The following is a 27,748-nucleotide window of genomic DNA, read 5'->3' on the forward strand; positions in this document are numbered from 1 at the left end:
GCCATATGGGATAACGGTAGGAGAGACAATATCGAGTATCCCTAGTATACATGTATAATTTAGTGTGCACTGTAATGCAGGTGACTTTTTGTTGAGAGAACTTCTTGCAATTATTCCAGTCTTAGGCACTTAAGTAAACAGACCAATTCACAAGATGGCCATTAACAGTCATGAATCTGATTTAATGAAGAGCAAAAGAGCCTGTCAAGGAAAAGAGAATATAAACCGCCTAGAATAACTTAGTTAGCTTTTGCACGCCGCTGTTTGTCAGCCCAGTGTTTATTTTCTATAAAACTGCCAACATTGAGCTCAGAGTGGAAAAGATAAGCGGTTGCATGTCAATAGAAAGAGAAAATCTCTTTCAGCTTAGAGGATCAAGCGCTTGTGAGCCACAAAATAAAGACTGACAACATTGAGTGTACAAACCCAGTTGTTTGGTGCTAGCCAGGAGGTTCTCCTCATACGATAGGATGTAGTAGAGGATGAGAAGTTGGGTGGTGATGGAGTAGCGTTGTCTTCCTCCTCGACTGTCTCCTTGCTGAGAAAGAAAGAGCTGAAATTGATTATCATGAATGTATTGATTATTGATGTTCGGCTTCATTTTGTAATATTCCGAAATTTAATGATACAAAATGTATTAATGACTGTTTGTTACATCATGGTTATTGTGACCAAAATTATCAGGGTTATCGTTATTGTGGTATTGTTGGATGTGCTCAACAAATACTTATGCACACACTGAAATCTTGACCAGGTGTTTTAAATGTTTTAATAACTAAAACAAATAGACACTGTTAAGAAAAAAACACTATTTTGCATATTTTGTGTTTCATAAGCCTCACTGATAGATTTTTAATCACAGTATTTTATGTTTTAATGGCTAAAATGTTATTGTTTTAAATATTGGTTTGTACTGTAGTATTTAAATTACAAGTGCTTAAAAATTAAAATCTATTATTATTATTTATCAATTCTGGTGGGTGTAGTGTCGTCCTCTGTCGAGCAGTAACGTCTTGGTTATGATGAGTGGTTTAAATATCTTAATTACCGTATGTAATTACCTTTTGTAAATGACTTGACTAAAATACAAGTAAAGTTAACTGGCTGTAAATGCGCTGTATCGGACATTATATCGGACATTTTATATGCAAAAACATACGTTTAATCCCATACTTGTATTTTGATATCGGATCTGGACACCCCTAATAAAAATATTATTGGCCCTTGTGAAACCCACAGTAAGACTTACACCAGAAGAAGCCTGGAAGACGCGGAGGATTTCTTGCTCTGTTATTGGTTGGTTTGTAGCCTCAGGGTTTGCCTTGGATGCTGGGGTGAGGATTGAGTTGATGTAAACGTCAACAAGGGGAATCAGCTGGGTGTGGATGGGGGGGTTTGTCTCACAAAGCTGACGGTAGATCCAGTCCTGGAAGGTGTACACAACACAGCGGGCATAAATAAATGCTTTAAAGGTCAGCCCTAGGTAGTATGGCATTTTTGTTATTTTAATGACGATCGATGCATGCAAAACTTCTACCTTGATGGACACTTTGTGCTTGGTGAAGGCTCGGCTCCGAAGCAGCTGGTAGATACAGTGAATTGGTAGGAATCCTGTGATATTGGCACTGAGGTTGTTGGTCACTGCGACCCTCACTGCATGGGCTGTAACCACCTGCATATGTATTATGCCAAAATGGAATGAGTTTTAAAACAAATTAATAATTTAGATTTTAAATTATCAATCAAATTATTGAAATTACTTCATTATTTATTTCATGGATTTTTCATTGACTTCAAAAGGTCTTTATTGTCATTTCCTCCATACATGCAAGACATAAGGAAGAATCGAGACACTATTTCTCTCTTGACCTGTACTCTGGGGCAAACTTTCAAAGGAGGAAAGACATTGTTTTTCAAATTATGAGTGTGAAGAAAGTGAGTGTGACGGACAGATGATATGCATTGAATTAAAGAAAGAAATCATTAAACCTAATGGTGTGCCCCTGTAGCTAACTTTGTGAAGCAGTGCACGCATAGTGCTTTCAAATCTGCAACATACGGAAGCAGAATGAGTACACAATGCCAGCCAAGGACGTCAAAACAATATCTAAATGGCGGTCTATGAAAATATGTAGAAGCTGCTGATGGTGTGTTTGCCGTAGTAGCTGTACGGCAGTCAGACGCACATTAGTTTACACACGGGACGTGTTTATGTGTTTCAGAGCTTCCATTTGTTGTTTTTTCCCACAAAGTGCCCTGGAAAAATAGGAAATCCTGTACCTGTTTGAGCGTCATATGGACGTTGTATGTGCGTGTAATTGTGGGAATGGTCCTGTGCGACCTTAGCTTGATCTTTCAGTTTAGCTAGCTGCTAATTAGCATGCTCACAAGGTAAATAGGGATACCTGCAAGAGCTCTCGTACCTGGACACAGCCAGGGGTGTGAAACCTATTGTTGAAAAGATGCCACACAGTCTCCAAGAGAAATGACTGGCTAAGGAGGCACGGTACAAGAAGCAGCACTGTTTGTTTTCCCCCTTTGCCTACTTCACAAACTTAATCTGCAGCAAAGCATACAGAAGAAAGAACCACAGTTTGTGGAGGTCAAAAACGTCCAATCAGTCCCGAAAGCATGAACAACCCAAAAGGGGAGCAACAAACGCTAAAAGACAAGTATCTACCCACAAGACAGATGTCGCAGGAAATGGTCTAACTTCTTAAAGTACCAGTAGAGTGGAAAAACAAGTTTACTTTATACGCCTATTTGTGTTTAATTGTATCCATTAAACCATATCCAATTTTATTTACGATACGCAAAGTAAACATCACAAAATGACACAAATTCTGTCAGCCATTTTGAATATTGCGCTCTAAATACCTTCGGCTATTTTAGCGGCACATGATAGCAGTGAGCTAATGCCAGCTTACACTGCTATTGTTGACACAAAGGAGCCGACGGATGCTTCTGCTTGCTAAAAGTAAATTCTAGATTATAATTCATGCCTCTCTCACCTGGTACTAGACAAATGTGGTCATGGACCAACAAACTGGCCGACTTTCACATCCCCCGAGATGGCGAAATAGACCCCACAAGACGCTTCCTGCAGGAACTTTTTTTTAACCCACTACCACCAAAAGGTCAAACATCAGGGTTGTGTCTTCACAAAAGGATCCATCCGTACAGCAGGATATCGGCTCGTCGACGCCAAACGGTGCATCAACATCATTCTCCGCACAGAGCCACCTTTTACTTATGTGGTAATTGACGTGTTCACTCCCTGGTCTGTCACCACGAGACAAACCTGTGGAGGTCAAGCTAAAAGCAAGAGGTGGGCAGTGCTCTTTATGTGCATGACCACACGTGCAATGCACATTGAACTTATCGAATCGTTGGAATTATCAAGTTTCATCAACACTTTGTGTCGATTCTTTGCACTGAGACGGCTTCGTTCTGACTGTGAGACAATTTCCTTTGGTGCCTGCAAGAAGTTGCACATGGTCCTCACAGATCTCGAAGAGCCTGCTGTCAGGAAGCATTTGGGTGAGGAAGGGTGAATATGGATTTTCAACCCCCATCATTCCTCCCATATGGCAGAAGCCCGGGAACGCATGTTTGGAGTCTCCAGAAGAATCCTTGATTCCAAGTTTCAAGAAACCAGCCAATCACATCTCGCTTATAAAGTGTTGCCCACGTTAATGGCAGAAGTAACACTGCACCTATCTCCTCAAACCCAGAATCTCCCTTCCTTCTGACCCCTGCTTTGCTATTGATGCAGAAGTCCTGTACTGCCCTTCCCCATCCTGCAAATTTCAACAGCAAATATCTGAACCGCCAGTAGCGGAGGCAGGTGCAGCAACTTGCCAACACCTTTTGGCACAGATGGATGCGTGAAACATTCCCACGCTCCAGAGTCGCAACAAGTAGCAAGATGTTAGACAAAACCTCAAAGAGGCTGACCTGGTGTTGCTCAAAGATAATCAAGCAAAGAGGAACGAATGGCCCCTGGCTTTCGTCACAAAGACTTTCACAAAAACTTTCCCTGACCAGGATGGGAACGTCAGAAAGCTCAAGGTCACAAGATCTGGATCTGCAAAGACTTTTCTGAAGTCTGTCTCCAAGACGGTCCCTTTCCTGGCAGCTAATTATACAGACTGAGTTAAGTTAGGTTTCTATAATTTGTATCAAACTCCTTCCACAGTGTGAAATAGTGGTATAGTTATTTTACTAGACGGGGAGTGTGACGTAACACTGTAAGGGAATGAGAAGGAACTTTTATTTTGAAGGTGGGTTTCTCCCTCCTCCAGCTTCCGGTAGTAGCCATACGGCAGTCAAATGCACACTAGTTCACACACAGGAAATGTTTACGTGTTTCAGAGCTCCCATATGTTCCCACGAAGTGCCTTGGAAATATTGTCTGTAAGTCCTGTGCGACGTTAGCTTGCTCTTACTGTTTAGCATGCTGCTAATTAGCATGTAGCTTGCTAGCATGCTCCCTTAAAGAACCTTGCAATGTTTTTGTGTCTCTCTTTCTCAGTTATAGCATATACTGTATATTAACCCGAGTTATTAACTATTTCATATGTAAATCCTATTTGTGGCTTGTAAATATTACATTGGTTTATGTACAGCTATTTACATAAGAAAAAAGGAAATGGTTTATCGGACCAATAGGAAAAGACGAAAAAAAAGAGGAAAAGAAAAGTGTATTCTTTGTGAAGATCACTAAAGCCTTTAAAAGATATACCCTGGACTCTGTCTTTCTTGGGATCCTCAAGTTAACTATCCGTCAACTTGTTTACGTCGCGGACACTGACACGTAGGACGGAATATAATCTACAGTACATTATATTGTTTTCATACAATATTTATTATCTAAAAGTGTTTTGTTTTTTTGTTTTTTTAAAATCATGTTCATGTTAAAATTGTTCTGTTTTTTTGGGAGACCAAGAATGGATTATTTACATTTTCATTCATTTCAATAGTTGAGTGTTTTGAGTGAAAAGTATTTTTGAAATTATACTTGTATGTCAAGGCACCATTGTAATTTCCAACATTTTGCATGTATTACACGTAGCATCCAAACACACAACAATGACGGAAAAGAAGTGTATAACAACATTGTCAGTTTGCACAAATACATGTACTGCATAAAATAGACATGAACTTATAAAAGCACCTGTTCTGTGAAGATCTCCTGTGTAAAGATGGTCTTCATCTTGCTTAAAGAGCTCGGTTTGATGGCAATCTATGAAAGTAAAAGATGAAAGGTGGTAGCTTTACTGCAAACCAAAACAGCCCACAGGTAGCAGAATTTCTACTTTTCTATTTCCTCTCTTCATATTTCATCAACAACACTCTACAGTACATTGCAAGCACAACAATGCATTGGTAGGATTGCCCTCGGTGTTGGGGGCGTTAGCGAACTTTCAATTCCAATTACACAATATATCTTAGTGGAACATACACTTAGGCGGACAGGTACCTCACACACATGCAGGAGACAATAGCACACTCAACAGGTTTGCTGCACTAGGGTAATGGCTTGTCTTGGCAGATATACTGTATGTATGCTGAAAGTATTTTAATGTAGAGGAGTGAGGCTGGAGTCCAGCCAGACGGATTGACGTATTTATCAATGATTTCCTCCCACCTATCATCTTACCTTCATTCCCAAAGTAGAACACACCAACTCAATAATGGAGCTGAGCTGGTTGCTATGGAAATACATAGCAACCAGTAACAGCATCTCTCCAAAAGAGGCAGACACACCAGCAGCACTGTAAAAGGGAGGATAAACACGTGCATGAGAGACAAGTTCATCTTGCTCTTTGGTCTTTTAAATTTACAGGACTGAATTTTATAAACCTATAAATCAGGACATATCATTCTAGTGTGTTGTTTCTGAGTAATGTATGTGTTTAAGCAGGGGTTTTTAACTTTTTTGACCGCAAAGCTCAAATTTTCCACTACAGAGGCACGCAGGCCCCACTCAAATATTGAATTAGTCATCTTACTCTTAATTTGAATCATATTCAATATTGACCAATAATTACATTATTGACAGATCGATAATAGTCACCAGAGTAGTTTAAGTGCTTAAAGCAGATGGGGAAGTGCTTTAGTGCTAAAGTGCAAGTGTGCTGAATTATTGCATATGAATTAAAGTGCGGGTATTACTGCACATAGCCCTATTGCAGAAGTAGTTAGCGTTAACAGATGTGTTTAAACACAAGTAATTAGCATTAACAGATGTGTTTACACACAGAACATTGGTTGTCATTGTGTAAGGTTCTCCTCTCTCCAGAGAGGAACGCTGCAGCTCTGACAGAGTGACCATCGGTTTCTTGGTTAGCTCCCTGACTACGGCCCTTCTGTCGCTCAGTTTAGACGGCCGGCCATCTCTAAGAAGAGGCCTGGTGGTTCCAAATTTCATCCATTTACGGATGATGGAGGCCACTGTGGTTATTGGACCTTCAAGACAGCAAATTTATTCTCTATCCTTCCCCAGATTTGTGCCTCGAGAAAATCCTGTCTCCGAGGTTTACAGACAATTCCTTCAACTTCATTCTTGCTTTGTGCACTGCCATTCACTATGAGGTTTAGAACCTTATACATACACAGGTGTGTGCCTTTACAAATAATGTCCAACCAACTGAATTTACCACTAGTGGACTCAAATTAAGCTGTAAGATCTCAAGGATGATCCGTTTAAACAGGATGCATCCAAGCTTACTTTTGAGCTTCATGACGAAGTGTGAATACTTAAATATGTACATGTGATTTCTTAGTTTATTATTTTTGAAAAAATTGCAAAAATTCTACCAAAAAAAACAACATTTTTCCACATCATGGAGCATTGTATTGTATTGTTTGTACAATTTTGAAGACAACAAGGAATGTATTCAATTTTGGAATAAGACTGCAACATAACAAAATGTAGAAAAAGTGAAGCGCTGTGAATACATTACGGATGCACTGGACATTGAGCAGCCGGCTCTCAACCATTATTAGACCAAATTTAATAGTAAACCCAATTTAACCGTGAACTGTATGTGTGTGTGTAAATCTAAAATAGAATCCCCTTTAGACACACAGTGGGATAAAATTGTGTAGGCATCTCTTACCTCTCAAAGTATTCCTCCTCTTTGATCATCCAGCTGAGCCACATGACCATGAGCTGCTCCTGTTCTGGAGTACTATGGAAGACAGATGTGGACATGAGGTCAAAGTTTAATTTTTTATATAGCACATTTTTAAAAACATGGGACATGGACAAAGTGCTGTGAAATTACAAACAGAAAGGAAGAAATAAATAAAATAATACAAATCAGAAAAAGTACAGACAAAGCTATAAATACACAACTAAATGTGCCAAACAAAAAGTAAGATGTGGAAATTAAATAATGGACTAAGAAAAAAGTAAAATATTTGTTGAGATTTAAAAGTCGGTAGATATGTTGCAGCTCTGAGATTCAGAGAGTGTTCCAGAGTCTAGGCTCTTTACCCTCTGGTCTTCAGTCCAGAAATCTGTAAAACACTGGTCATGACCTTACCGTGCTGACCGGGGTGTGCAAAACAAGTAAATCAAATAATTATGGTGATGTCAGCCCATGGAGAGATTTAAAAACTAGAATAAACTTAAACTCAATTCCAAAAACAACAGGCAGCCAGTGGAGAGAAACCAGTGCAGAAGTGATCTGCTCATTCTTTCTCATTCCTATTAGCAGGCATGTGGCTGCATTTTGGACCAGTTGTGAGCGGCTAGTAGAGCACTGCTGATTCATGTCAAAAGTATAAAGAGATAAAGTATTCCAAGCGGGATGTTAATGCATTTACTGTATGACTATTTCTAATTGCTTTGTGGGATCATAGGATTACACCTTCCAACAGTAAGCAGTCTAAGCTGGAAGAAGGCTTTTTTACCACCCAGCTTTTTAGCTTGTGAAATTTTAAAATTATTATCAATAAAGACACCAAACATTTTTGCAGTAGGACCATAATATGATTAACAGAATTTAAGAGTAGAAAACCCGTGCAGGCAATTGTTCTCACACAACTGCTATACCCAATATTTTTTTATTCAAATACCACAGGTTAACTTGGATCTATTTGTTAAAATGAACCCATTCTATGCTCATTCATCCGTTTATTCAAATAAAGTAAGAAGATCATAGCATACCTGACAAGCGTAGGGAAAGCCAGCAGCTTGCAGAAAGACAAAGAAACAAAGCGAACGCCTGCAGGAGTGGCTGGAGGTCGACTGGTCATCAGCTGAAGAAGCTGCTCAGCCTCTTCATCTGTCGGTCTGAAGCATGACAATAAGAAATGTTTTCGCTTCAAAACATACTCTTTTCTACTAACCAGCGTCAAGGTGAATATATTTATAAAATTCCACATTTAGATGGAGGGAATATTAGCAACCAACAAATATACATTTGTATGTGAAAGCAAATTAACAGAGTAGTAATAAATGTCAAGTTAAATTCTAAATAAGCGTGACCTGCTCTTTAACACACCTGAGGCCAGCGATGCCCATGAGGGCACAGTAGAGTCGCAACAGAGCCCCTGCCTTCACCACATGCTCCTCCCTGAGGCCGGAGTACCCGGAGCCGCCCTCTTCATCCATGTCACCATCATTGGCCACATGAGTGCTGCGCGAGCGAGGCAGGATGGCGACCAACTCCAACAGCAGCTGCCTGCGCATCTGCCACAACACTGAGCTGCTTTCTCTCTTTCTCTGGCAACAAAATTTAGTATGTCAGATTTGCCGCCATCCATTTTTACACATTGTAGTGGCAACAATTAATAACATCACCATTGACATTACCAGTTAGTTGCTGTACATTTAAGTAAATGTACTGACTGGTAAAGTAAATTTAAATTTTCCCGAGGGAACTCTCCTGAAGGAATCAATAAAGTACTATCTATCTAATCATTTCTTAAAATGCAGTTCAGCGTTTAGAGGGCGTAATATTGCAACACAGTTAACCACAGCACAGCCTGTCGTTTTTTTCCTTACAGCTCAAGAAAGACATTGTCTCGTAAAAAGGGATAAAGTAAGCAAAGGAATGATGGCATTTACAAATACAACCTCCTTTTACTCCAAGGACAGGATAACATTTGTAGCTATTGTGATCTCAAATGCACAATGTTCTGTTTATGGAATATCAGAAATGACACACAGCAAGGTAAAACTAGAACAAAAAACATGTCACTGTCAATGAGTGTAAGTGAATACAATAGTGGATGGACTCTTCAATTTAGGATATATTAAAATGACCACATAAATATAAAGTTGAGTACAGGGTAAATTGACATTATTCTCCTGTCTGCCCTACATGCTGGAACTCCACAGCCTGCTTTCCTGACTGCAACTACACTGTTGCGATTGGTCAGGGATCAAGGGTTTGACCAGCCTCACACCCCCGCTCAGAACTGCACAGAGATACGCCCCTCAAGCTAATGGTTAACATTAAACAGTAAAGCATTGGATATATATAAGCATAACATAGTTAGATGAATATTAGAGAATACAGTGTGAAACTGCTTTATTCACGAAACATCTGTCTGTTAAGTAGCAAGAGCAGAAAAGCACTGAGCGAATAATAAATACTTTCATTGCTGCCGTACACAAGTTTTCAAACACATACTAACATCCAAAGAACACTTTCTGGCTGCCACTTTCAAGAAAAGCAAAAAACTTTACTGAGCAGCGATTACTACTATACACTCAGCAAGTTACCACGTATGGACTTCCTACAAAAATTTGAATGATCTCGAGAAAGTCTTGTGAAGTATTGTACCCAATCATTCATGAGATTTAGGAGTGTAATGAAAAAAAGAAAGCAGGGATCATTTAAAAACAAACTCGCCTCATGTGAATGACACCTCGACATCATCACTGTCTTCTCCCCTCAAGGTGAGCTGTGGTGTCCCACAGGGGAGCATTCTGGGACCATTTTTACTCTTGATTTACATTAACGACATGAAATCAGCATGTAACAGCAATGTGTTCCTCTTCGCGGACGATTCTGCAATCCTGGCCTCGGACAGGGACAAATTGAAGGTTGAAAGTGCACTCAGCACCGAACTAAGTAATCTCTGTCTCTTGCTTTCCGATAACAAACTGTCACTACACCTGGGTAAAACAGAGTCCATCCTATTTGGGTCCAGGCACAAACTAGGTAAATCCCCAGGCTTTACGATTAAAGCAGGTGATACCATAATCACCAGCAAAGACAAGGTAATTTACCGAGGTTGTATATTGGACAACACTCTCTCGGGTGAAAAAATGGCATTAAAAGCAATCACCAAGATCAATAATAAAACAAGATTTTTGGGCAGAATTTCTGCTATTATCAACAGGGATACACTTAAGACCCTTGCCGGTGCCCTCATACAGTGTCATTTTGACTACGCCTGCACCTCATGGTTCACCAGTATCCCCAAGCCGCTAAAAACAAAACTGCAAACTACCCAAAACAAGCTGATGAGACTCCTGCTCAACCTCCCATACAGGACTCACCTAACTCAAGCCCACTTTCCCAAATTGGGATGGCTTAGAGTTGAGGAAAGAGTACACCAAATTGCAATGTGCCTGGTATTCAAAATACTCAGAGAAACTGTCCCCAAGTACCTGTCAAACTATTTCACCAGAGTAAGTGATGCTCACAGGTACTACACGAGGAAGTTCCTCAGACCTCTTCCCCCCCAAATTCAAGACTCTCATGGGAAAAAATGCATTCTACTATTTTGCCACCACACAGTGGAATGCACTACCAACAGACCTTAAAATTCGAACTTCCCTACTAAAAATCATGGCTCAGCTCAACCTCTACCTGATCTGAACCAACATTGATCCCCAGCAACTTACCGAAGCATCAAACAGGTTTATATGTGGTTATAGTGTATATATATTTTCTCATTCTGTTTTGCACACTCTTGGAGTCAACATGTGCATAGTCATGTACATAGTGTCATTTACATAGTGTATATATCCCCCCCAACCCCCATTTTTTGTATATATTGTTTTTCAAATCACCTGACATGTATACTGTGTATATGTACATCATTTATAAACATTTTTAACATAACATTTTATATACATGTTACAGTTCAATCAATCAATGTAGAACTAGGGCTGGGCGATAAAAACATATCAATAAATATAGCAATAGAAACACAAACAACATCAATAAAACATGCGTTTGATAAAACGTTCAAATTTTTTTTTTTCTTTGCCGGAATTAACGGAAGTTGCAAAGCAAGTTGGTTGCAAAAACAAAGGCACCCGCATAGACATCATATATAACTCAGCTTCAACCGCTACTGCTTGTAGGCACTGATGAGCCGCGGGACCGCCATCTTAAACGGGTCAACATCTCTATTTAGTGACAGGATTAATGAAGAGTCAGCACATTTAATCCATCATAACTTTCTCAATTGCTGTGTTGCAATCATGTGACCTAGAGGCACTCCTGGGTTTCAGGCAATGGCTAGAGTCTTATTAGGCTATTGTTTTTTTACCTGCATCAGTGCAGATTCAGGTGTATTTTGAAAGGTTTGGAGGCAAATATATAGGCCATCATGAAAAAATATTTAAAATGGGATGGAGTGGATTTATACTTATTTTTTGAACGATTTAAACCAGTGATTTTCACTAGTGGTACGCTGGTTAAAGCAAACAAACAGAGCATTGTCCTTCATTGAGTTTCATCGTCGACATGATGTTGTAGCACAGCCGGTTTAAATCACAGCCAAATTTTAATTGGCTGAGTCACGCAAGGATGTTTGGGTAAATGTCTACCATATATGGATTAGCCGGTGACGTCACATATGACACAAACGTCACAAAAGAAGTAAATTACTAATATCATTATAACGATACATATCTCAACTATTACCATAACGATACATATCCTTATGGTAATAGTGGTAACAGACTTGTACGCAAGTAAGGTTCTCATTCGGTGCTGTGGAGTCATTTCGAAATCAAGCCAAAAACTACGAACATTCTGAGGTGCATTTTAAGTGTGTTTCACTGTTTTTCAAGACTACACTACAAATCCTTAACCGCTACCACAAAGTACAATATGATAACACTGTACGGACAAAAGAAAAACAAATAACAGACATCAATAGCACAAAATCTGTGCAATGCAGCGGGGTACCCACTAAGCTCCAGTAGACACAAGGAGATAACAGCATTTTTTTTGTTATGCTAAACAGCATAACAACACATCCTGAATGGTGCAGCCCTAGCTAGGGCCCTTTTAAGATGAATTAAGACCCTCACCTGTTGTCCATTGCGAATAAACATGCTGAACCAGGTGCGGACTTTGCTGTTGGTACCGAGAAGCAAACCACTGACATAAGAAACCAGGGGACTGACAGCCTCGTCTGCTGTGTCTGGTTTATAATCTAGAGTCAGAGCAACCCCAAGACCAGGCAGATGGCATTCCTCCACCTAAGGAACAGAAAAATCATGTAAAACATATTTCATGGAGGTCCTGGTGGCTTTCTCAACAAGTTTTAGTTTTGAGCAGCAATCACTATATTTAGTTTAGTCCATTTCATATCATACTACTTCTCTTCTGGTTTTGTCTGATGAAAAGATGTAAAGCTACTGTATTGATAGTAAAGCATTTGCAGGGTATCTTTGATTTTAAAGGAAAAAAAACTCCTACTGACCACCATAGCTCGGATGTTGAGTGCTTGCGAGGGGTTCATCTGACACAGCTGCCTCAGCGCTTCGGTTCTGCGTCGACCACCAACACTTTCTTCATCCTGACGCTCTCCATTCTTGATCAAACATCTGCACACTGAAAATATCTTTATTAATAGAAGTTTTGGTGTTAATGTGCCTCACTTACTGGAATATCTTCTTTCTTAAATATTACTGTTAAGCTTTTATTATACTCAGCCTTGTTAGCATTAAAATGATTGATATGAATAATAGTGGTAGATTCTTAGTGACTAAAGTAATGCTGTATGTAGGGCTTTAATGATAAACGGTATTAATGATTACCGCAGTGAAACTCCAGACTGTTAGTATTACTATAGTATGATTATACAATTATCGAAAAACCATGACTAATATGAGCACTCACTGACTGGCGCCAGCTCACGAGTCTAAAATGCAACAATTCAAACAAGAACATTAACGTCTTTCCCAGTTAAGAGACAACATACTTCAATGTAAACTCTTATCAACACATTGCTGTCTGAGCAACTTAGATACTCAATTGTGAACATTGAACCAACAAGCGCTGTGCTCTCTTAAAACAGAGTGATCGTTCCACATTGTGGAGAATAAGAGACGGAGGTGTTTTTACGGTGCATTCAAGAACCGCTGACCACAGTAAGACGCCACAAAGCCCGGCAGAAATAATAATAATAGAATTTATTAGTTACGCACTTTTCATTTGAACGATTCTTAAAGTGCTACAGTATAAACCAATACCTAAAACCATAAAAGCTTAGCCATTAAAACAGAAAAAAATACTACGACTAAAGCACTATCAGTGAAGCATAAAAAAACAAAAACATAAAAAATAGTGGCTTTTCTAACTGTGTATTTATTTTAGCTATAAAAAATCACTTGGTTAATAGATTTCAGTGTGTATAAGTACTTGTTATATATGCTGCGATAATAATGATAACCAGGATAATTTGGGTAACAATAACCGTGTCATGAAATCTTCATATTGTTATCTCCCTAGCTGTATGGAAGAGAACCCAAGAGAGAAATGTGAGTGAAAGACGAGCAAGGCTACTTTATGTAATTTGTGTTTGGCAATGAACAAACCCTTTCTTGCCTTGTACTGTAGAGTTATGAATATTACCTTCATTGAAGCTGTCGGGCACGTTGGCAACCAGCAGACACAGAAACCAGTCTCCATTGCGGACATGCAGCAAAGCCTCAGCTACATCTACTATTGGCAGCAAGGAAGGCAGCTCTGCCGAGGGAAAAACAAATATACACTTTATCAAATGCACAGTAGAAAATGACTCGGCTCTAATATTGCAGGATGGCTGTGCACAAATGTGTGATTACTTGAGACAGCTAATGTGTGTTTGATATACATTAACTCTACATCATCAACAAGGTTGCCAAATGGATTCTATGACAAAACACATCATGCACAAACATTTTCTTATTTTGCAAGCCAGTGTGCTTTGCTTGTTTATTACATTGTTTATTGCTTTATCAGGCTATCAGTTCCTAAAGCATTCTGTGTCAGTTTTTGTAATTACTGTGGTCTAGAATGCCTGATTTATGCCAGCTTTTCCACTAACTGTGATGTTTTGAGGCATATTTTTTTTTAAAGGATGTACCGGTATTTTTTTTTTTTTTAAACCTAAATGATAAAGATAACATCCTACTTATCAAGACCGATTTTTTAGGCACTGGTATGACTCTTTAAACATGATGGTACTGCTAGCTAGTGTTACCATATCTCAGTTATTGTGTAGAAATACAGGGAAATAAGTACAAGTAAGTGTCATTCACTAACCGTGTTACAAAAAAGGTCAGAATAATACATCATGTTGGCTATTCGAGAACATTCAAACCCTTTTATTTATTGATCAAAATATTGATTTAGTACATTTGCAAACAGCTAAAATTATGTACAAAGCAAACTACAACCTGCTTCCCAAGAATGTTCAAAAATGACAGGTTCAACAAAAGAGGAGAAATATAACCTTAGGTAGACATATAATTTAAAACGTTTTTATGCACATACAACACTTAGGACCTTTGGTATATCAGTATGTGGATATTAAATTATGGAATTGATTAAGCAAATAAATCAAACAATGTAATAATATGATCCAGGTTAAGAAACTGTTCAAAATCAAAGTGTTCACGAAGTACAAGGAAGAAGAATCCTAATAAACATCTTGAACCTTATTGAAAAATGAGATAATCATATTCAACTCATAATGTGAACCATAAATTATTTATTTATTGATGAGAACTTATTTTTGTATACATGTATTGAATATTAATCGCAAATGTTGTCGATGTTTTCTGTAAAAAAAAACTATCGATTTTTGGAGAATAAAAAGCTCAAATGAGTGGGTTTTTGCACATATAAAATATATATTTTTTAAATCATGTATGGATGTGATTGTTGAATGGTGAATATGCAGATTATCCACTCGGGGTGTGCATCTCAACCTTATATGGCGATCCGACTATTTGGTAATACAGTAATTATTACCAAATAGTAGAACTATCAACGTGAAGGCATTGCAATCCATAAATTTAAAGAAAAGAAAAAAAGATGTGTGAGGAAAATTATTATGATTAGAAATGTCAATGAATTTTCTTCTGTTGATTCTTAAATTTAGTTGTATTTTTATTTGTTCTACATTGTTAAATGTTAGAATATCAAACCAAATCTATTAACTGCAGTGTTTCCCACACATTCATTTATTTGTGGCAGCCCGCCACGAAAGAATTAAGGCCGCCACAAAAAAATGTTTTTGTTTTTTTTTAATATACGGTATATATATTTTTTTTTAATTTTTTGTTTTTTGTCCTGTCCAGCTTCTCAGGCAAATCATATAGTTGATGTAGATGCCCATATCAGCTGTTCAGATTTACTTTACAAAAGAGAAGTGTAGGATCAAGATTTTTGGAGCTCTTTGTTCAGTGGATCAGATGTTTGATGAAGCTTTGTGTCTATCTACCACCAGTACTGTTTTGTTTATTTGTTACTGACTGTGGCAGGACACCTCTGTCTCTGTTTCACTTTATGTTGCTGGTAAATAATATGGCTGTAGTAGTAGGCTAAAGTTAAATTATTTAGTATGCACTAATTAAAGGGGCAGAGCTTTAAGAGACATTTTAGCTTTTATATTTTTATAAGATATATTTTTTGTAAGAACCACAATTAATAAATATATTTCTGTGAATAACTTATTGTTCAAATCTGTATATAAATATGTACATAAAGTGTTGTAATTATATTGTAAAATGGATGGATGGATGGATGGATGGACGTTTAAAACAAAACTGTTATTATTAATTAGTAAGTATACATTTTTTGAGCCTTTTTAGAGAAAATCATATCATTGTAGTAAATTATGCAAATTACTCGATGATGTCATGTGACCACGCCCATAGCCACGCCCATAGCTACGCCCCCACCACCACACGTATCTTGGCAGTTTATGGGAAACACTGAACTGGCTCATTAACATGAACGGAAGGTTTGTTTTTATTTGAAGCAGGACCGTGATGAAACATTTACATCTCAACGAAGGCAGAAACAGTGGCAGCTTTGCACAGAGTGGGCGTGGGTCTTGTGATTACACTTCAAGGTACAACGAAATGTGTTGTCAGTACAAGATGTCAAAGAGCAGACATTCAGTAGACAGGGGACCGCCAGAGAGGAAAAGCTTGCTCCGCTTGCACATGGAGGACATTAGCGTGATACTGTAGCGCTTAAGGACGGGAGTCGAAGGGGTGTCACAAGAGGGAGCTAACTGTTTTAATGACATTTAGCAACTTGCAATAACAACGGGCAGTACTTTATATGCATGCCTTTCTCTAGTGTGTGCACAATAACGGAAATGCGTTCCCTTCAAACCCGTACGACCGGAACTTTCTAACCATAACTTAAGTTCCGCAGGTGAATAATGTAAACCCACTACAATACGTGCTTTCATGTCTCCAACATCCCCAAAAAAGTTGCTAGATTTGTCGCTAGTCGCTTTTCAGAAACAAAGCCACTAAGAGGAGTTGGAAAAATACTACATTTAGCGAGAAAGCCGGCAAGTTGACAATACTGCGCTGAGGTGTGTGTGATAAAATAAAGACGCAAAAACTCGCCTTAGGTTGTTTCTGATTGGTTTACACTGCCATGGTTAGCTAGATTTAGGCACAAGAATGGATTGGTCTGTGATTGGTTCTTTCGGTAAGTCAATCAGAATTACTGTCTGCCAAGTTGATCTGTTGCTGTCAGTCGCAAACGACAACAGTACACTTGTATTATGTCATCACGGAAGTCCCGCAAGATTAGAGTGGTCATATTTTGTAACAGATCTACAATCCACTTATTCGTGACATCGACCAATCCATATTACATATAAATCAATCCAGAGGCTCGCCAAATGAATTATTCATATCTCTAAAGTTAACATCGGTTTGTACCGATTAATTTTTACACCCCTAATATCCACCATATTCCAGTATAAGGTTGTTGAATGTGTAAAGAGATGGACACACCTGCTTGTAGAATGCAGAGGACATCAGCCACCTCCTCCAAGTACACAGGACTTTCAAAGAGTTCTGAGGACTTCAAAAAGAACTCTCCTTTTGAATCTGACACCTAACAAAAAAACAGATACATTTTAATTGTAAGTCAAATCTACAGTATGGATAATGATATATTTTTCAGTTATTCAATTATCATCCATGCTGTGTTGTCATGAATGACAACAAGCATGTGTTCACACACAAACAGCATCAAACATGCTGGCACACATTATGCAACTTTTCCATTTTCCATATCACTTGAGTAGCAGTTAAGTTTTCTTTTACAAACCCATCCATCCATCCATTTTCTACCGCTTGTCCCTTTTCGGGGTCGCTGGAGCCTATCCCAGCTGCATTTGGGCGGAAGGCGGGGTACACCCTGGACAAGTCGCGACCTCATCACAGGGCCAACACAGATAGACAGACAACATTCACACTCACATTCACACACTAGGGCCAATTTAGTGTTGCCAATCAACCTATCCCCAGGTGCATGTCTTTGGAGGTGGGAGGAAGCCAGAGTACCCGGAGGGAACCCACGCAGTCACGGGGAGAACATGCCAACTCCACACAGGAAGATCCCGAGCCCGGGATTGAACTCAGGACCTTCGTATTGTGAGCCGATTACTACAAATATTGAAGAAGATGTTTAAATACCAATAATTTGTGATTCAAGCAGGACGTTTACCGTTCACTTCCTTTTTAGTGAACATTGAGTAGTATAAAAAATTGTGAAACATACAACATTTGAAGATAGACATCTAGTGTTTCACATACATTTGTTTATTTGTTGCGGAACCACCAACAATACATGAGGACCTTCATCGATAGATTTAGTGCTACCTCTTAAGTGGTGGTGTAATACCCGGGGTTAGATGTCATAATTGTCTAACATAAATTATTGGCCATTGACTGTAGGGGTGTGACGATACGGTCATCTATGGAGACAATACATGATATTGGATTCACGAGAATGAGATGAGGTTTTAACTAACAATACTGTGCTTATAAATATGCTCATAAATAACAATAGTCGACTATTTTACATTCTAAAAAGAACAGAAGTGGCGTGGAGCATACAAGTGTATAACACAATTATTGCAGGGTTTTACCTACATGTAATCAATCGATGTGAAAAACCACAGCAAAATAAAAGCCGCCAAAGCTTACAAATGAGGGTATTTTACGTGAAAACAAATTAAAGTAATACATTGTATGAATGGATATACATAGGGATGTAACGGATATACATAGGGATGTAGCGGAAATTCAGCCACCTAAAGACTGATCACCGAAACAGCACTGCAAAAACAGTATGTTGAGACGAATTAAAGAAGACAGACACTGGAGCCTGGAGTCGTACTAAAATATATTTGAGATATACCTGCGGACAGTGATCTATAAAATGCAACTATCATGCAAATATTAAGAGGACATTGGCAATCTTTCAAGGAGAGAAATTGGATGGAAGGCCGGAGTCTAAGTAAGACCAAATGCCGCCCGCGTTGCCCACACCTTGGCTCCGGAGACTAACAGTTTGGGCGATAAGGCGGCGGCTCTCCAGCGACGGGACACGCCCAGCCCCACTTCGCACTCCAGCCCGACTAACTTAATGCAAATTTTTGTCTCGAAGTTGCAGATCTGACTTGCTAACTTCCCTTACCCGCCTTGTTTTAACATGTCAAAAGCTGTAAACCTTGGAGACCTGCTGCTGATATGAGTATGGCGGCAGTGGTGATTGCAATAAGACTGCAAGGGAAGCCCAGCTTCCACTAAGAAAAAAAAAGTGGTCAAATATGTACTTTTGTGTTTACTAAATATGCTCCAGAAAAGGGGTGTCGAACTCGTTTTCACTGTGGGCCACATCGCAGTTATGGCTGCCGTCAGAGTACCGCTTTTAAACATGAATAATTTATTCAGAATTCACCTCATGATATTATTTTAAAATAGCCTACGCATTTGATTATAAAACATCTTTAGATTTTGCAGTAAACAAAGTGGCAGCTCAGTCACTAAAATGTTACCGTAAAATATATGGTGGTTGTTACAGCATATTACTGTAATTGAAAAAATGGTTCTATAGTCATTGTACAGTCAAATTTTGGCAACTGAGCAGCCAGTTTTTACCGTATAATGTATTGTTCTTTTTACAGTGTACGCTTTGATGGAAAACTTGCTTTGAAATCATAAGTCAAGCACATATTTGTCATTATTATATTTATTCTAACTAAAAAATAGTTGCAATTTATGAAAGTATTATATTTGTTGCACTAAAAGGGGAACTGCACTTTTAATTTTTTTTATTTGCCTATCGTTCACAATCATGAAAGACATGATGACGAATGTTTTTTTTTTAATACAGTCTAAATCGCAAATAAAAGTAAATAAAAGTGCACTTACAGCAGAGCCAATGGGAGGTTCTCTATTCCACCCATAAAACCCAATAAAATACCCAATACTCTTTTTACATTTTGTGACTTGAATATTAACCAGGTATTAGTGATATTGTTATTATAAGCGCCCAACACAGACAAACTATTTACAGCGGCGCCGTGATCACAAGCTTGCGTGCCTATGTTGACATGATCGACTGATGAGCTGCTTTCTCGTTTCCTTGTTCGTCAAACTTTATCCTACAATCATAATTCATGCCTCTCACCTGGAAAGTAGAAAAACGAGGACATATTCCGACAAGTTGGTACACTTTGACACCCAATTTAGACCCGGAAAAGGCAAGAACAAGATGAACAAGGGCTTGTGCAGCCCTATGAGATATTTGTGCTTAAGGGCTATACAAGTAAACTTTGATTGGTTGAAAAAACACTTGGTTCCACCCCCCTTTTCTTTGCAAGGATTATGAGTCATTTTTCATCTAAATGGGAATATATGAAAATCCTAGCAGTCGACATCCTAATGACAGCAGACATTGTAGAGTAAGTGATGCAGTAGTTTCAACATTTTAGCCTTTTCTCATTACATTATGCCTTTATGCTCTATTTGCAAATTGTTTTTGTTTATTTTATTTCTGCAATGTGCCTTAAAATGGAAGTGCATTTAGCAAATGGCCACCAGGCCACACTTTGCGTTCCTGGTGAAATAAGTAAAGCAGTGATGTTTAAAGTGCTGCCAAATGACAGAAGAGTGTCTTTAAGTGTTTTCTTATCACTAATACAAGTGGTAATGGTTAGACTGCACGCTGCTGGAGATTGTATGCATGCTGTGGGAATGCACACTCCCTGGGGCTTGTAGTGGCGGATCTCTCCCCTCACTGCGTGGCCAATACATGTATTTGATTAGCAAATGCATGCATGACACAAGATACACCTCTCTTTCACTTTTAGTAGGTACCTCTACTTACTAAATTGGCAAAAATGGCTAAAGTGCATCACAGATCACTTCTGCTACGTCTCACTCAAAGCAGGCGTGTTGTGGTGTGTTGTGAAGCGGAGTTACGCTACATCGAAAATTATGCTACAATGACACACTTCCATTATCATTTCAGGGTTTTTCCTGCGTTTAAAATTGCGTGTCGGCCGCTTCCAGCTAATTTTGTGCCGCCCCCAGCCAGAGCAATTGATATCGCTCAACACAGCGATTGATATCGCTCAACACAGCGTAAAGGTCCGCTGTGTTGATTGAGCGATTGATGTCCCTCTGCGGCAGCTATGTATTTTAACTGCAGTTGCAGCGTTGCGCCACTATAGAGGCGCTATATCAACAGCAGCACACTGGAAAGACCTGAAGCTACTACCGAAGAAGAAACAGATCGAATCGTGTTTTTACCGCTACTTGGTGCATAACGTAGACCGCAGTAACAAGTGGATTTCTGCCATACAGAGCATGATACGGTGGGAGCACTGGACTTCAACAGAACACTCAAGACTGTGCTGTGAAAATGTTGTCTCTGGTAAGTGAACACAGTAGTGTTAGCTTTGTTTCCAACCTTTTCTAACTAATTATAATAGATCGATTGATTGAAGAATTTATTAGAAGTTTGCATAGGATCAGGTAGAGTTTGATGACGGTACAGACTGACTGGTACGAGGTCAACTAAAAGGAATTTCCCCAAGAAAGCATTAGAAGGATGTAGTATTCATTATTGCAACAAATATTACAGCATATTATACTTTCCAAACATTTTTTGTCTAAATAAAAATAAATACTTAAATATCTGCTTGACCTATGATTTTACAGCAAACTACCCATAAAACTAATACAAATTACAATACATTTTACGGTGTTCTTTACAGCAAATTACTGTAAATTGAAAAAAATTATAATAATTTTTTTGCGTTAAAATTCTGGCACATGGTCAGGATTGTACCACCTCTGTCTCAATTTCAGCCAGAAAAAACCTTGCATTTGTTTATGGGCAAAGGCCAACTAAAAGTGCTGATTCCACATTTGTGACAATACTAAAAAAAACACTATGTATTTTTTGTGTTGGTATCAAAGTCTCATTACTTTTGAAAACCCTTGTAGCAGTAATACAAATAAACACATTGTGTTTGTATGAGGCTTTTCTTCAGCCTCTCAAGATGCTTGAAATAAAGTTATTTTGGTGCTTCAATTAAAAGTTCATACTTTACTCATGATGGCCAGAAGCTCACTGAGGGTCAGTCGGAGTCTCCTGAGAGGATCGCTGTGTTCAAACTCCAGAGTGAGACCATGCTGCAGTTGTGACACCAGAATGCTCTCCACATTAGAGCCACCTGCCTTGTGCCTGGCAGAAGGAACAACAATTAGCAGTGTTGGCGCTAGGAATTTTCAAAATGGGGTCCCACAGTAAATTTTTTGGGTTCTACTTATTGAAAACAAAACAGCGTTTTGAAAACAAATGATAAATGCATGCATTATCCTGTCATATCTCACATTCTATATTGTGTTCTGGAGAAAGGTTGTCAAAAACGTTACTTAATTCATTAAAAAGTGAATACAAAAGAAAACAAATGTTTATGCATATGGACATTTATTGAGTTATAAACATTTTTTCACTTTTTTCTTTCCTTCATGGATCTAAAGTTTACCGCTGCCGGTATTTTTTTTCTATATTTGTATTTAATAAGTTGTAGGTGTATTTATTTCAGTATAAAAGTATAAAAAGTTTTTTGCTTTGGTCATGAAATGATGATAATGGTGTGCCAGGGCATACTGTACATACATACATTATTTATTTAACGCTTAAATCTCTACAATCTACATCAACTTCGGATCTATCCGTCAATTCTAAGTTTTTTGTTTTTTTATGTTGTTTTTTTTCTGCCCTTTTTGTCAAAAAAAACTATGTTTTTTTATGGCAAACACACAAAATGTTACACAAAAAATATTTTTCAAAGTAGAATATTTGATGTGAAGAAATCGGAGCCTTGGATATCAGAATCAGAATCAGAGCAATGACAGTTTTAAAGAAAAAAACAGCTTTGTTTCATTAGTTAACATTGCAACTTTTTCTAAATTACATTTCACCTGTAAGCTTTTGTATTCCACTTTTGTTATGTTTTTGTTTATTTTAATAGTATTATTAGATGTGCCGTGGCCCTTTAAAACATTAGCTGCAGTCCGCAAATGGCCACACTTTTGACACCCCTGCTATAGATAATAAAAAACTAAATCTGATAAGTCTATGCATAAAAAGCTGAGCCTGGCGACGCATGCGCGTTTATCATAACGCACAGTCAGCATCTCTCCTTCAGTAAACAATGACAGTGATGATGTCACTGTCAGCGATGCGAGCGACACTTGCTAACTAGTCAGCCACTTCTCCAAGAAACTCCCTTTGAACACTCCTTGCACATTAACACTTCAAAAGGCACATATTTGTTGACCTGCAAGGTATGTTTTTGGTGTGGATGGAGTCTGGTCGGGTGCTGGTTAGCTTAAAGCTAACAGCTAGCCTGTCTCCATCCTTGAACAATGTCGATTCAGCGGGAGATAAAAGTGAAGTTTCCATGGACTCACAAAGACTAAAACAAGTAATTTACTGGAGACATGGCACAGGATGAAGTTGTTTACCATCAAGTCTTTCTTTTGTCAGCCCTTCACGGTAAAGTTGTCCGAGTGCAAACTGAGGCAGTATTTGTGATTGATAACACTTTTGGCGAATCAAAATTTAAGAAATTGTACCGGAAAGTTTATTACTTTGAAGACGACCAATAAGAACGCAATAAACGGGGACAGAATGTGACCTGGTTATCTTCTCCAAGTCACGACAATGACATTGTCTTTGTGACAGCGCGCTTGCTCCCACTGTCTGCGCGCAGGTGCGTCCCCGCTCTCCTGGCCAGAGAGAGAGAGAGATACGTGCCAGTCCTCAAGTGATGGCGTGATAAGAGCGCATGTCACAATAAACAAAACAAAACACTGGCGGAAAGCGATAATTGATTAAAAAAAATAACAAGCGAACTGGAGTTTTGACCCGGAGAAGGCAGGGTCGGTAAAAAAATAAAAATCTGCGTCCCGGGGGACACATGACTTCCGAAAATGCGCATCCTTTCTGATTTCAATGCGTAAAAAGACACAAAAAGTGCGTTAACGCCAACAGTGAATTAGGAATCTTTCAAGTAGATTTGCAATTTGATATAAAACAATGTGCTTTATGCTATCTAGAGGATGTTGAAAACTGCAGAGTATCACTTTTACCTGAGCTGTTGCTCTTTCCTGGCATCCTGCTCCAAGGCATGGAAGTCAACAGACAGCAGTGCTACAATTGAGTTGACAGCTTCCACCCCGGAGAGGAGCCGCAGGATGAGCTTCTTGTCCTGAGCCCAGGACTGACTCTGGTCTGCTGGGGCACACAGAGCCATCCTCACCAGGCAGGGAAGCAGCAGCCGCAGCTCAGGATCACTTAAGGCTGCCAGGCGCTGCACGTCCACCTTCTGCATGGCTTCAAATGCAAAAGGACTGACAAACTGCATCCCTGCACTGTCTGTCATCTCTGCAAATATAAATAAATAATCACATGTCATCATTTATTAGCAATATTAGGAAGCATGATATCATTGATGTAGTAACAAGTCTACTAAATATGAATAAACACCAGTCAACCCCAACACAACTGACAAGGTGTTCACTACGATGTTGGATTGCCATTTTTTTACCTCTTTTCGTCTGGTTAACTTATTTGAAGGAGTTATAAAGTCCTAAACTTTAACATAAAAGTTACAGGACATTGCTGAATTGATTTAAAACGTCGATAACTAGATTGATGCTAATTCAGTTTCAGTTTCAGTTTATTTCGAACATGCATACGATACAATGTAATGCATCACACAATTCCAGTTGTTTCATTACAGCACGTCCTAAAAGGAGTAGGAAGAAGCAGAGCTTATTTGATCCTACCCCTTTTCATACCATAGCAATTTTATCCAATTTCCTTGTTCTCTGTAACAGAACAGTGAACAAATAAATAATAAAGAATATACCATAGTAAGCATACATATATTAAATACATACCGGTAAATAATATCTGTCTCAATAAAACACATTTTAAAAAAAGGGAAAAAAAGGTTCAAGATGTTCATCATAATTCTTGTTCTGTGTACTTTGTGAACACTTGTAGTTTGAACAGTCTCTTAAACTGAATCATTTTGGTGCTTTGTTTGATTTATTTGCTTAATCCATTCCATCATTTTATTCCACATACTGATATATTAAAGGTTTTAAGTGTTGTACGTGCATACACATGTTTTAAATGAGATTTTCCTCCAAGGTGATATCTCTCCACTTTTATTGAGAATAATTATTGTACATTCTTGGGTAGCAGGTTATAGTTTGCTTTGTACATCGTTTTAGCTGTTTGCAAATGCACCAAATCGTTGAATTTCAATCATTGTGATTTAATAAATAAAGTGTTTGTATGTTCTCTACATCCAACATGATGTATTATTCTAATTTATCTTTTTTGTAACACAGTTAGTGAATGAAGTGTACTTTTGTAGTTGTTTCCCCATATTTCGGCACAATAACTCAGATATGGTAACACTAGCGAGCAGTAGAGAATATGAAGGGATTTTTGGTCCAGAACATGTTTAGCTTTATTCATTATTGACGTGTTTCTTGCTACTTTATGTTGTATTTTTTTTACATGAGATTTCCCAATTCATTTTATCATGTATTATTACACCCCAAAAATTGTTTTCTTTTACTCTTTCAATATTTAATCCGAATCCCGATTCAGAATAAGATTATAAATCCTCCTAATCCAAAAAGCACGAATTCAACTCCAGTACAGCAACCAACATATTAAAGGCGTTGGTTATTGATATTATTTGAGGCTTTTAGTCACCATCTTCATTACTTTGCGGTAGTTTAGCATGCTACAAGCTAACAGCTAAGGCTAACGCTCGGCAGACAATAAAAACAAAAGTAAGCATCGCTCCTTAGCACGTAATAAAGTCCCACAAAAACGGTAAAAGTAACATCCTTACCTCAGTTATTAACGATTTGTCTGCAGCCTTGAAGACTTCCAGGCAGGCCTTCAGACCGCGGACTTGCTTGAGCTTTCGGAGAGGATGTTTGAACAAGTACCCTGCTTTAACATCTAAAGTCCTGTATTCAGCATGTTCCACACCCTAAAATATCAGCATGCTACTGTGACCTATTCGAAAATGCCATACACTGAAAAACAAAGTGCATGTGTCGACGATATAATGTTATATTACTGGGGATATTCTGTGATATGCCGGGGCAAACCACGGCGTTGTCTGACACAAAATGACGGAAGCCTGCAGGGACGCCATCGCGCTAACGTCCAGTCGTGCTAACAATTAATTGCATCATGTAACTATTGGCACAGTTCAATGTATATGCATACATAAAACTAACGTTCCCATATATACCCTAAATATACAATAATACATTATATAACTAAGTAATGACAGCGACTGTTTAGTTTTGTGACCTGGCCATTAAACAGGGCAGTGTTTTTCAACCACTGTGCCGTGGAACACTAGTGTGCCGCGAGATAGTGTCTGGTGTGCCGTGGGAGATTATCTCATTTCACCTATTTGGGTTAAAAATATTTTTTGCAAACCAGTAATTATAGTCTGCAAATTATGTGTTGTTGTTGAGTGTCTGTGTTGTTTAGAACTCAGCAGAGTAACCGTGTAATACTCTTCCATATCAGTAGGTGGCAGCCGGTAGCTAATTGCTTTGTAAATGTCGGAAACAGCGGGAGGCATTGTGCAGGTAAAAAGGTGTCTTATGCTTAAACCATACTTGCCAACCCTCCCGTTTTTAGCGGGAGACTCCCGGTATTCAGCGCCTCTCCCGATAACCTCCCGGCATAAATTTTCTCCCGACAAACTCCCGGTATTCAGCCAGAGCTGGAGGCCACGCCCCCTCCAGCTCAATGCGGACCTGAGTGGGGACAGCCTGTTCTCACGTCCGCTTTCCCACCATATAAACAGCTTGCCTGCCCAATGATGTCATAACATCTACGGCTTTTAGAGAGTAGAGTGCACAACTTCGCAGACAACAAGGAAACGAAGCAGAAGAACGAGGAAGTTACAGACATGGCGACGCCGTCGACGAGCAAGATGAAGAAATACGCTTGCAAGTTCCAAAACGAATGGAAACAAGAATTTCAGTTCATCCAGGACAGTTCGAAGGGGAAGGCGTATGTTGCCTGTACATTTTGTAGAACAGACTTCTCCATTGAACACGGTGGCCGAAATGATATACTCATTCATGAACGGAGAAGTTAAACAGGACAATGCTGCCATCTACTGGATAGCCTCCAGAACACTGAAATTCAAGTATTTATTTTATTTATATGTATAATAAAATAAATATATATATATTTATATATATATTTATATATAGCTAGAATTCACTGAAAGTCAAGTATTTCATACATATATATATATATATATATATATATATATATATATATATATATATATATATATATATATATATATATATATATATATATATATATATATATATATATATGAAATACTTGATTTGGTGAATTCTTGCTATATATAAATATATATATAAATATATATATTTATATATATATTATATGCATTCTTGTTTATTATCAATAGCGCTATTTCTATTGGTATTCATATTGCTTTTTAATGTAATAATGCTCATTGTCATTTCTGTATTATTTTTTTTTTTTTTCACTAACTGCTTATTTGCTATTACTTTTACCATCATATTTGTACATGTAGTATTTGCTGATGTTGCTCTGTTGTTGTTGTTGTTGTTGTTGTTGTGTTTGCTGTTGTTGTTTTTGTCTCTCTGTCTAATCCCCCTCTTGTCCCCACAATTACCCCCTCTGTCTTCCTTTTTTGTCTCTTTCTATCCCGTCCTGCTCCGGCCCGGCTGCACCAAATGATAATATAAATACATTTAATAAAGTCAAATACAAATAAGGCAACAAGAGAAGTATCCTACACTTGTCTTTTGTAAAGTAAATCTGAACAGCCGATATGGGCATCTACATCTACTATATGATTTGCCTGAGAA

The 27,748-nt window shown here is 38.4% G+C and overlaps 1 protein-coding gene across 1 annotated transcript in view; it reads right to left on the bottom strand.

Annotated features, from left to right (window-relative positions):
* The window catches only part of ints2 (integrator complex subunit 2), a 46,657-nt gene extending 20,463 nt beyond the window's left edge, over positions 1-26,194 (bottom strand). Inside the window, exons 1-15 of the mRNA XM_062048446.1 lie at positions 25,696-26,194; positions 23,909-24,203; positions 21,854-21,992; positions 17,240-17,342; positions 13,845-13,958; positions 12,691-12,821; positions 12,296-12,466; positions 8,517-8,737; positions 8,180-8,305; positions 7,125-7,196; positions 5,663-5,777; positions 5,177-5,245; positions 1,538-1,672; positions 1,250-1,426; positions 427-538 (exon numbers count right to left, since the gene is read on the bottom strand). Coding sequence (XP_061904430.1) covers positions 427-538; positions 1,250-1,426; positions 1,538-1,672; positions 5,177-5,245; positions 5,663-5,777; positions 7,125-7,196; positions 8,180-8,305; positions 8,517-8,737; positions 12,296-12,466; positions 12,691-12,821; positions 13,845-13,958; positions 17,240-17,342; positions 21,854-21,992; positions 23,909-24,201 — 1,978 coding nt within the window. The 5' untranslated portion in view covers positions 24,202-24,203; positions 25,696-26,194. The remainder of the gene's footprint in view (positions 1-426; positions 539-1,249; positions 1,427-1,537; positions 1,673-5,176; positions 5,246-5,662; positions 5,778-7,124; positions 7,197-8,179; positions 8,306-8,516; positions 8,738-12,295; positions 12,467-12,690; positions 12,822-13,844; positions 13,959-17,239; positions 17,343-21,853; positions 21,993-23,908; positions 24,204-25,695) is intronic.
* Positions 26,195-27,748: the final 1,554 nt, after the last annotated feature.

Source organism: Entelurus aequoreus, linkage group LG05, assembly GCF_033978785.1.
Source record: "Entelurus aequoreus isolate RoL-2023_Sb linkage group LG05, RoL_Eaeq_v1.1, whole genome shotgun sequence".
Classification (NCBI taxonomy): Eukaryota; Metazoa; Chordata; class Actinopteri; order Syngnathiformes; family Syngnathidae; genus Entelurus; species Entelurus aequoreus.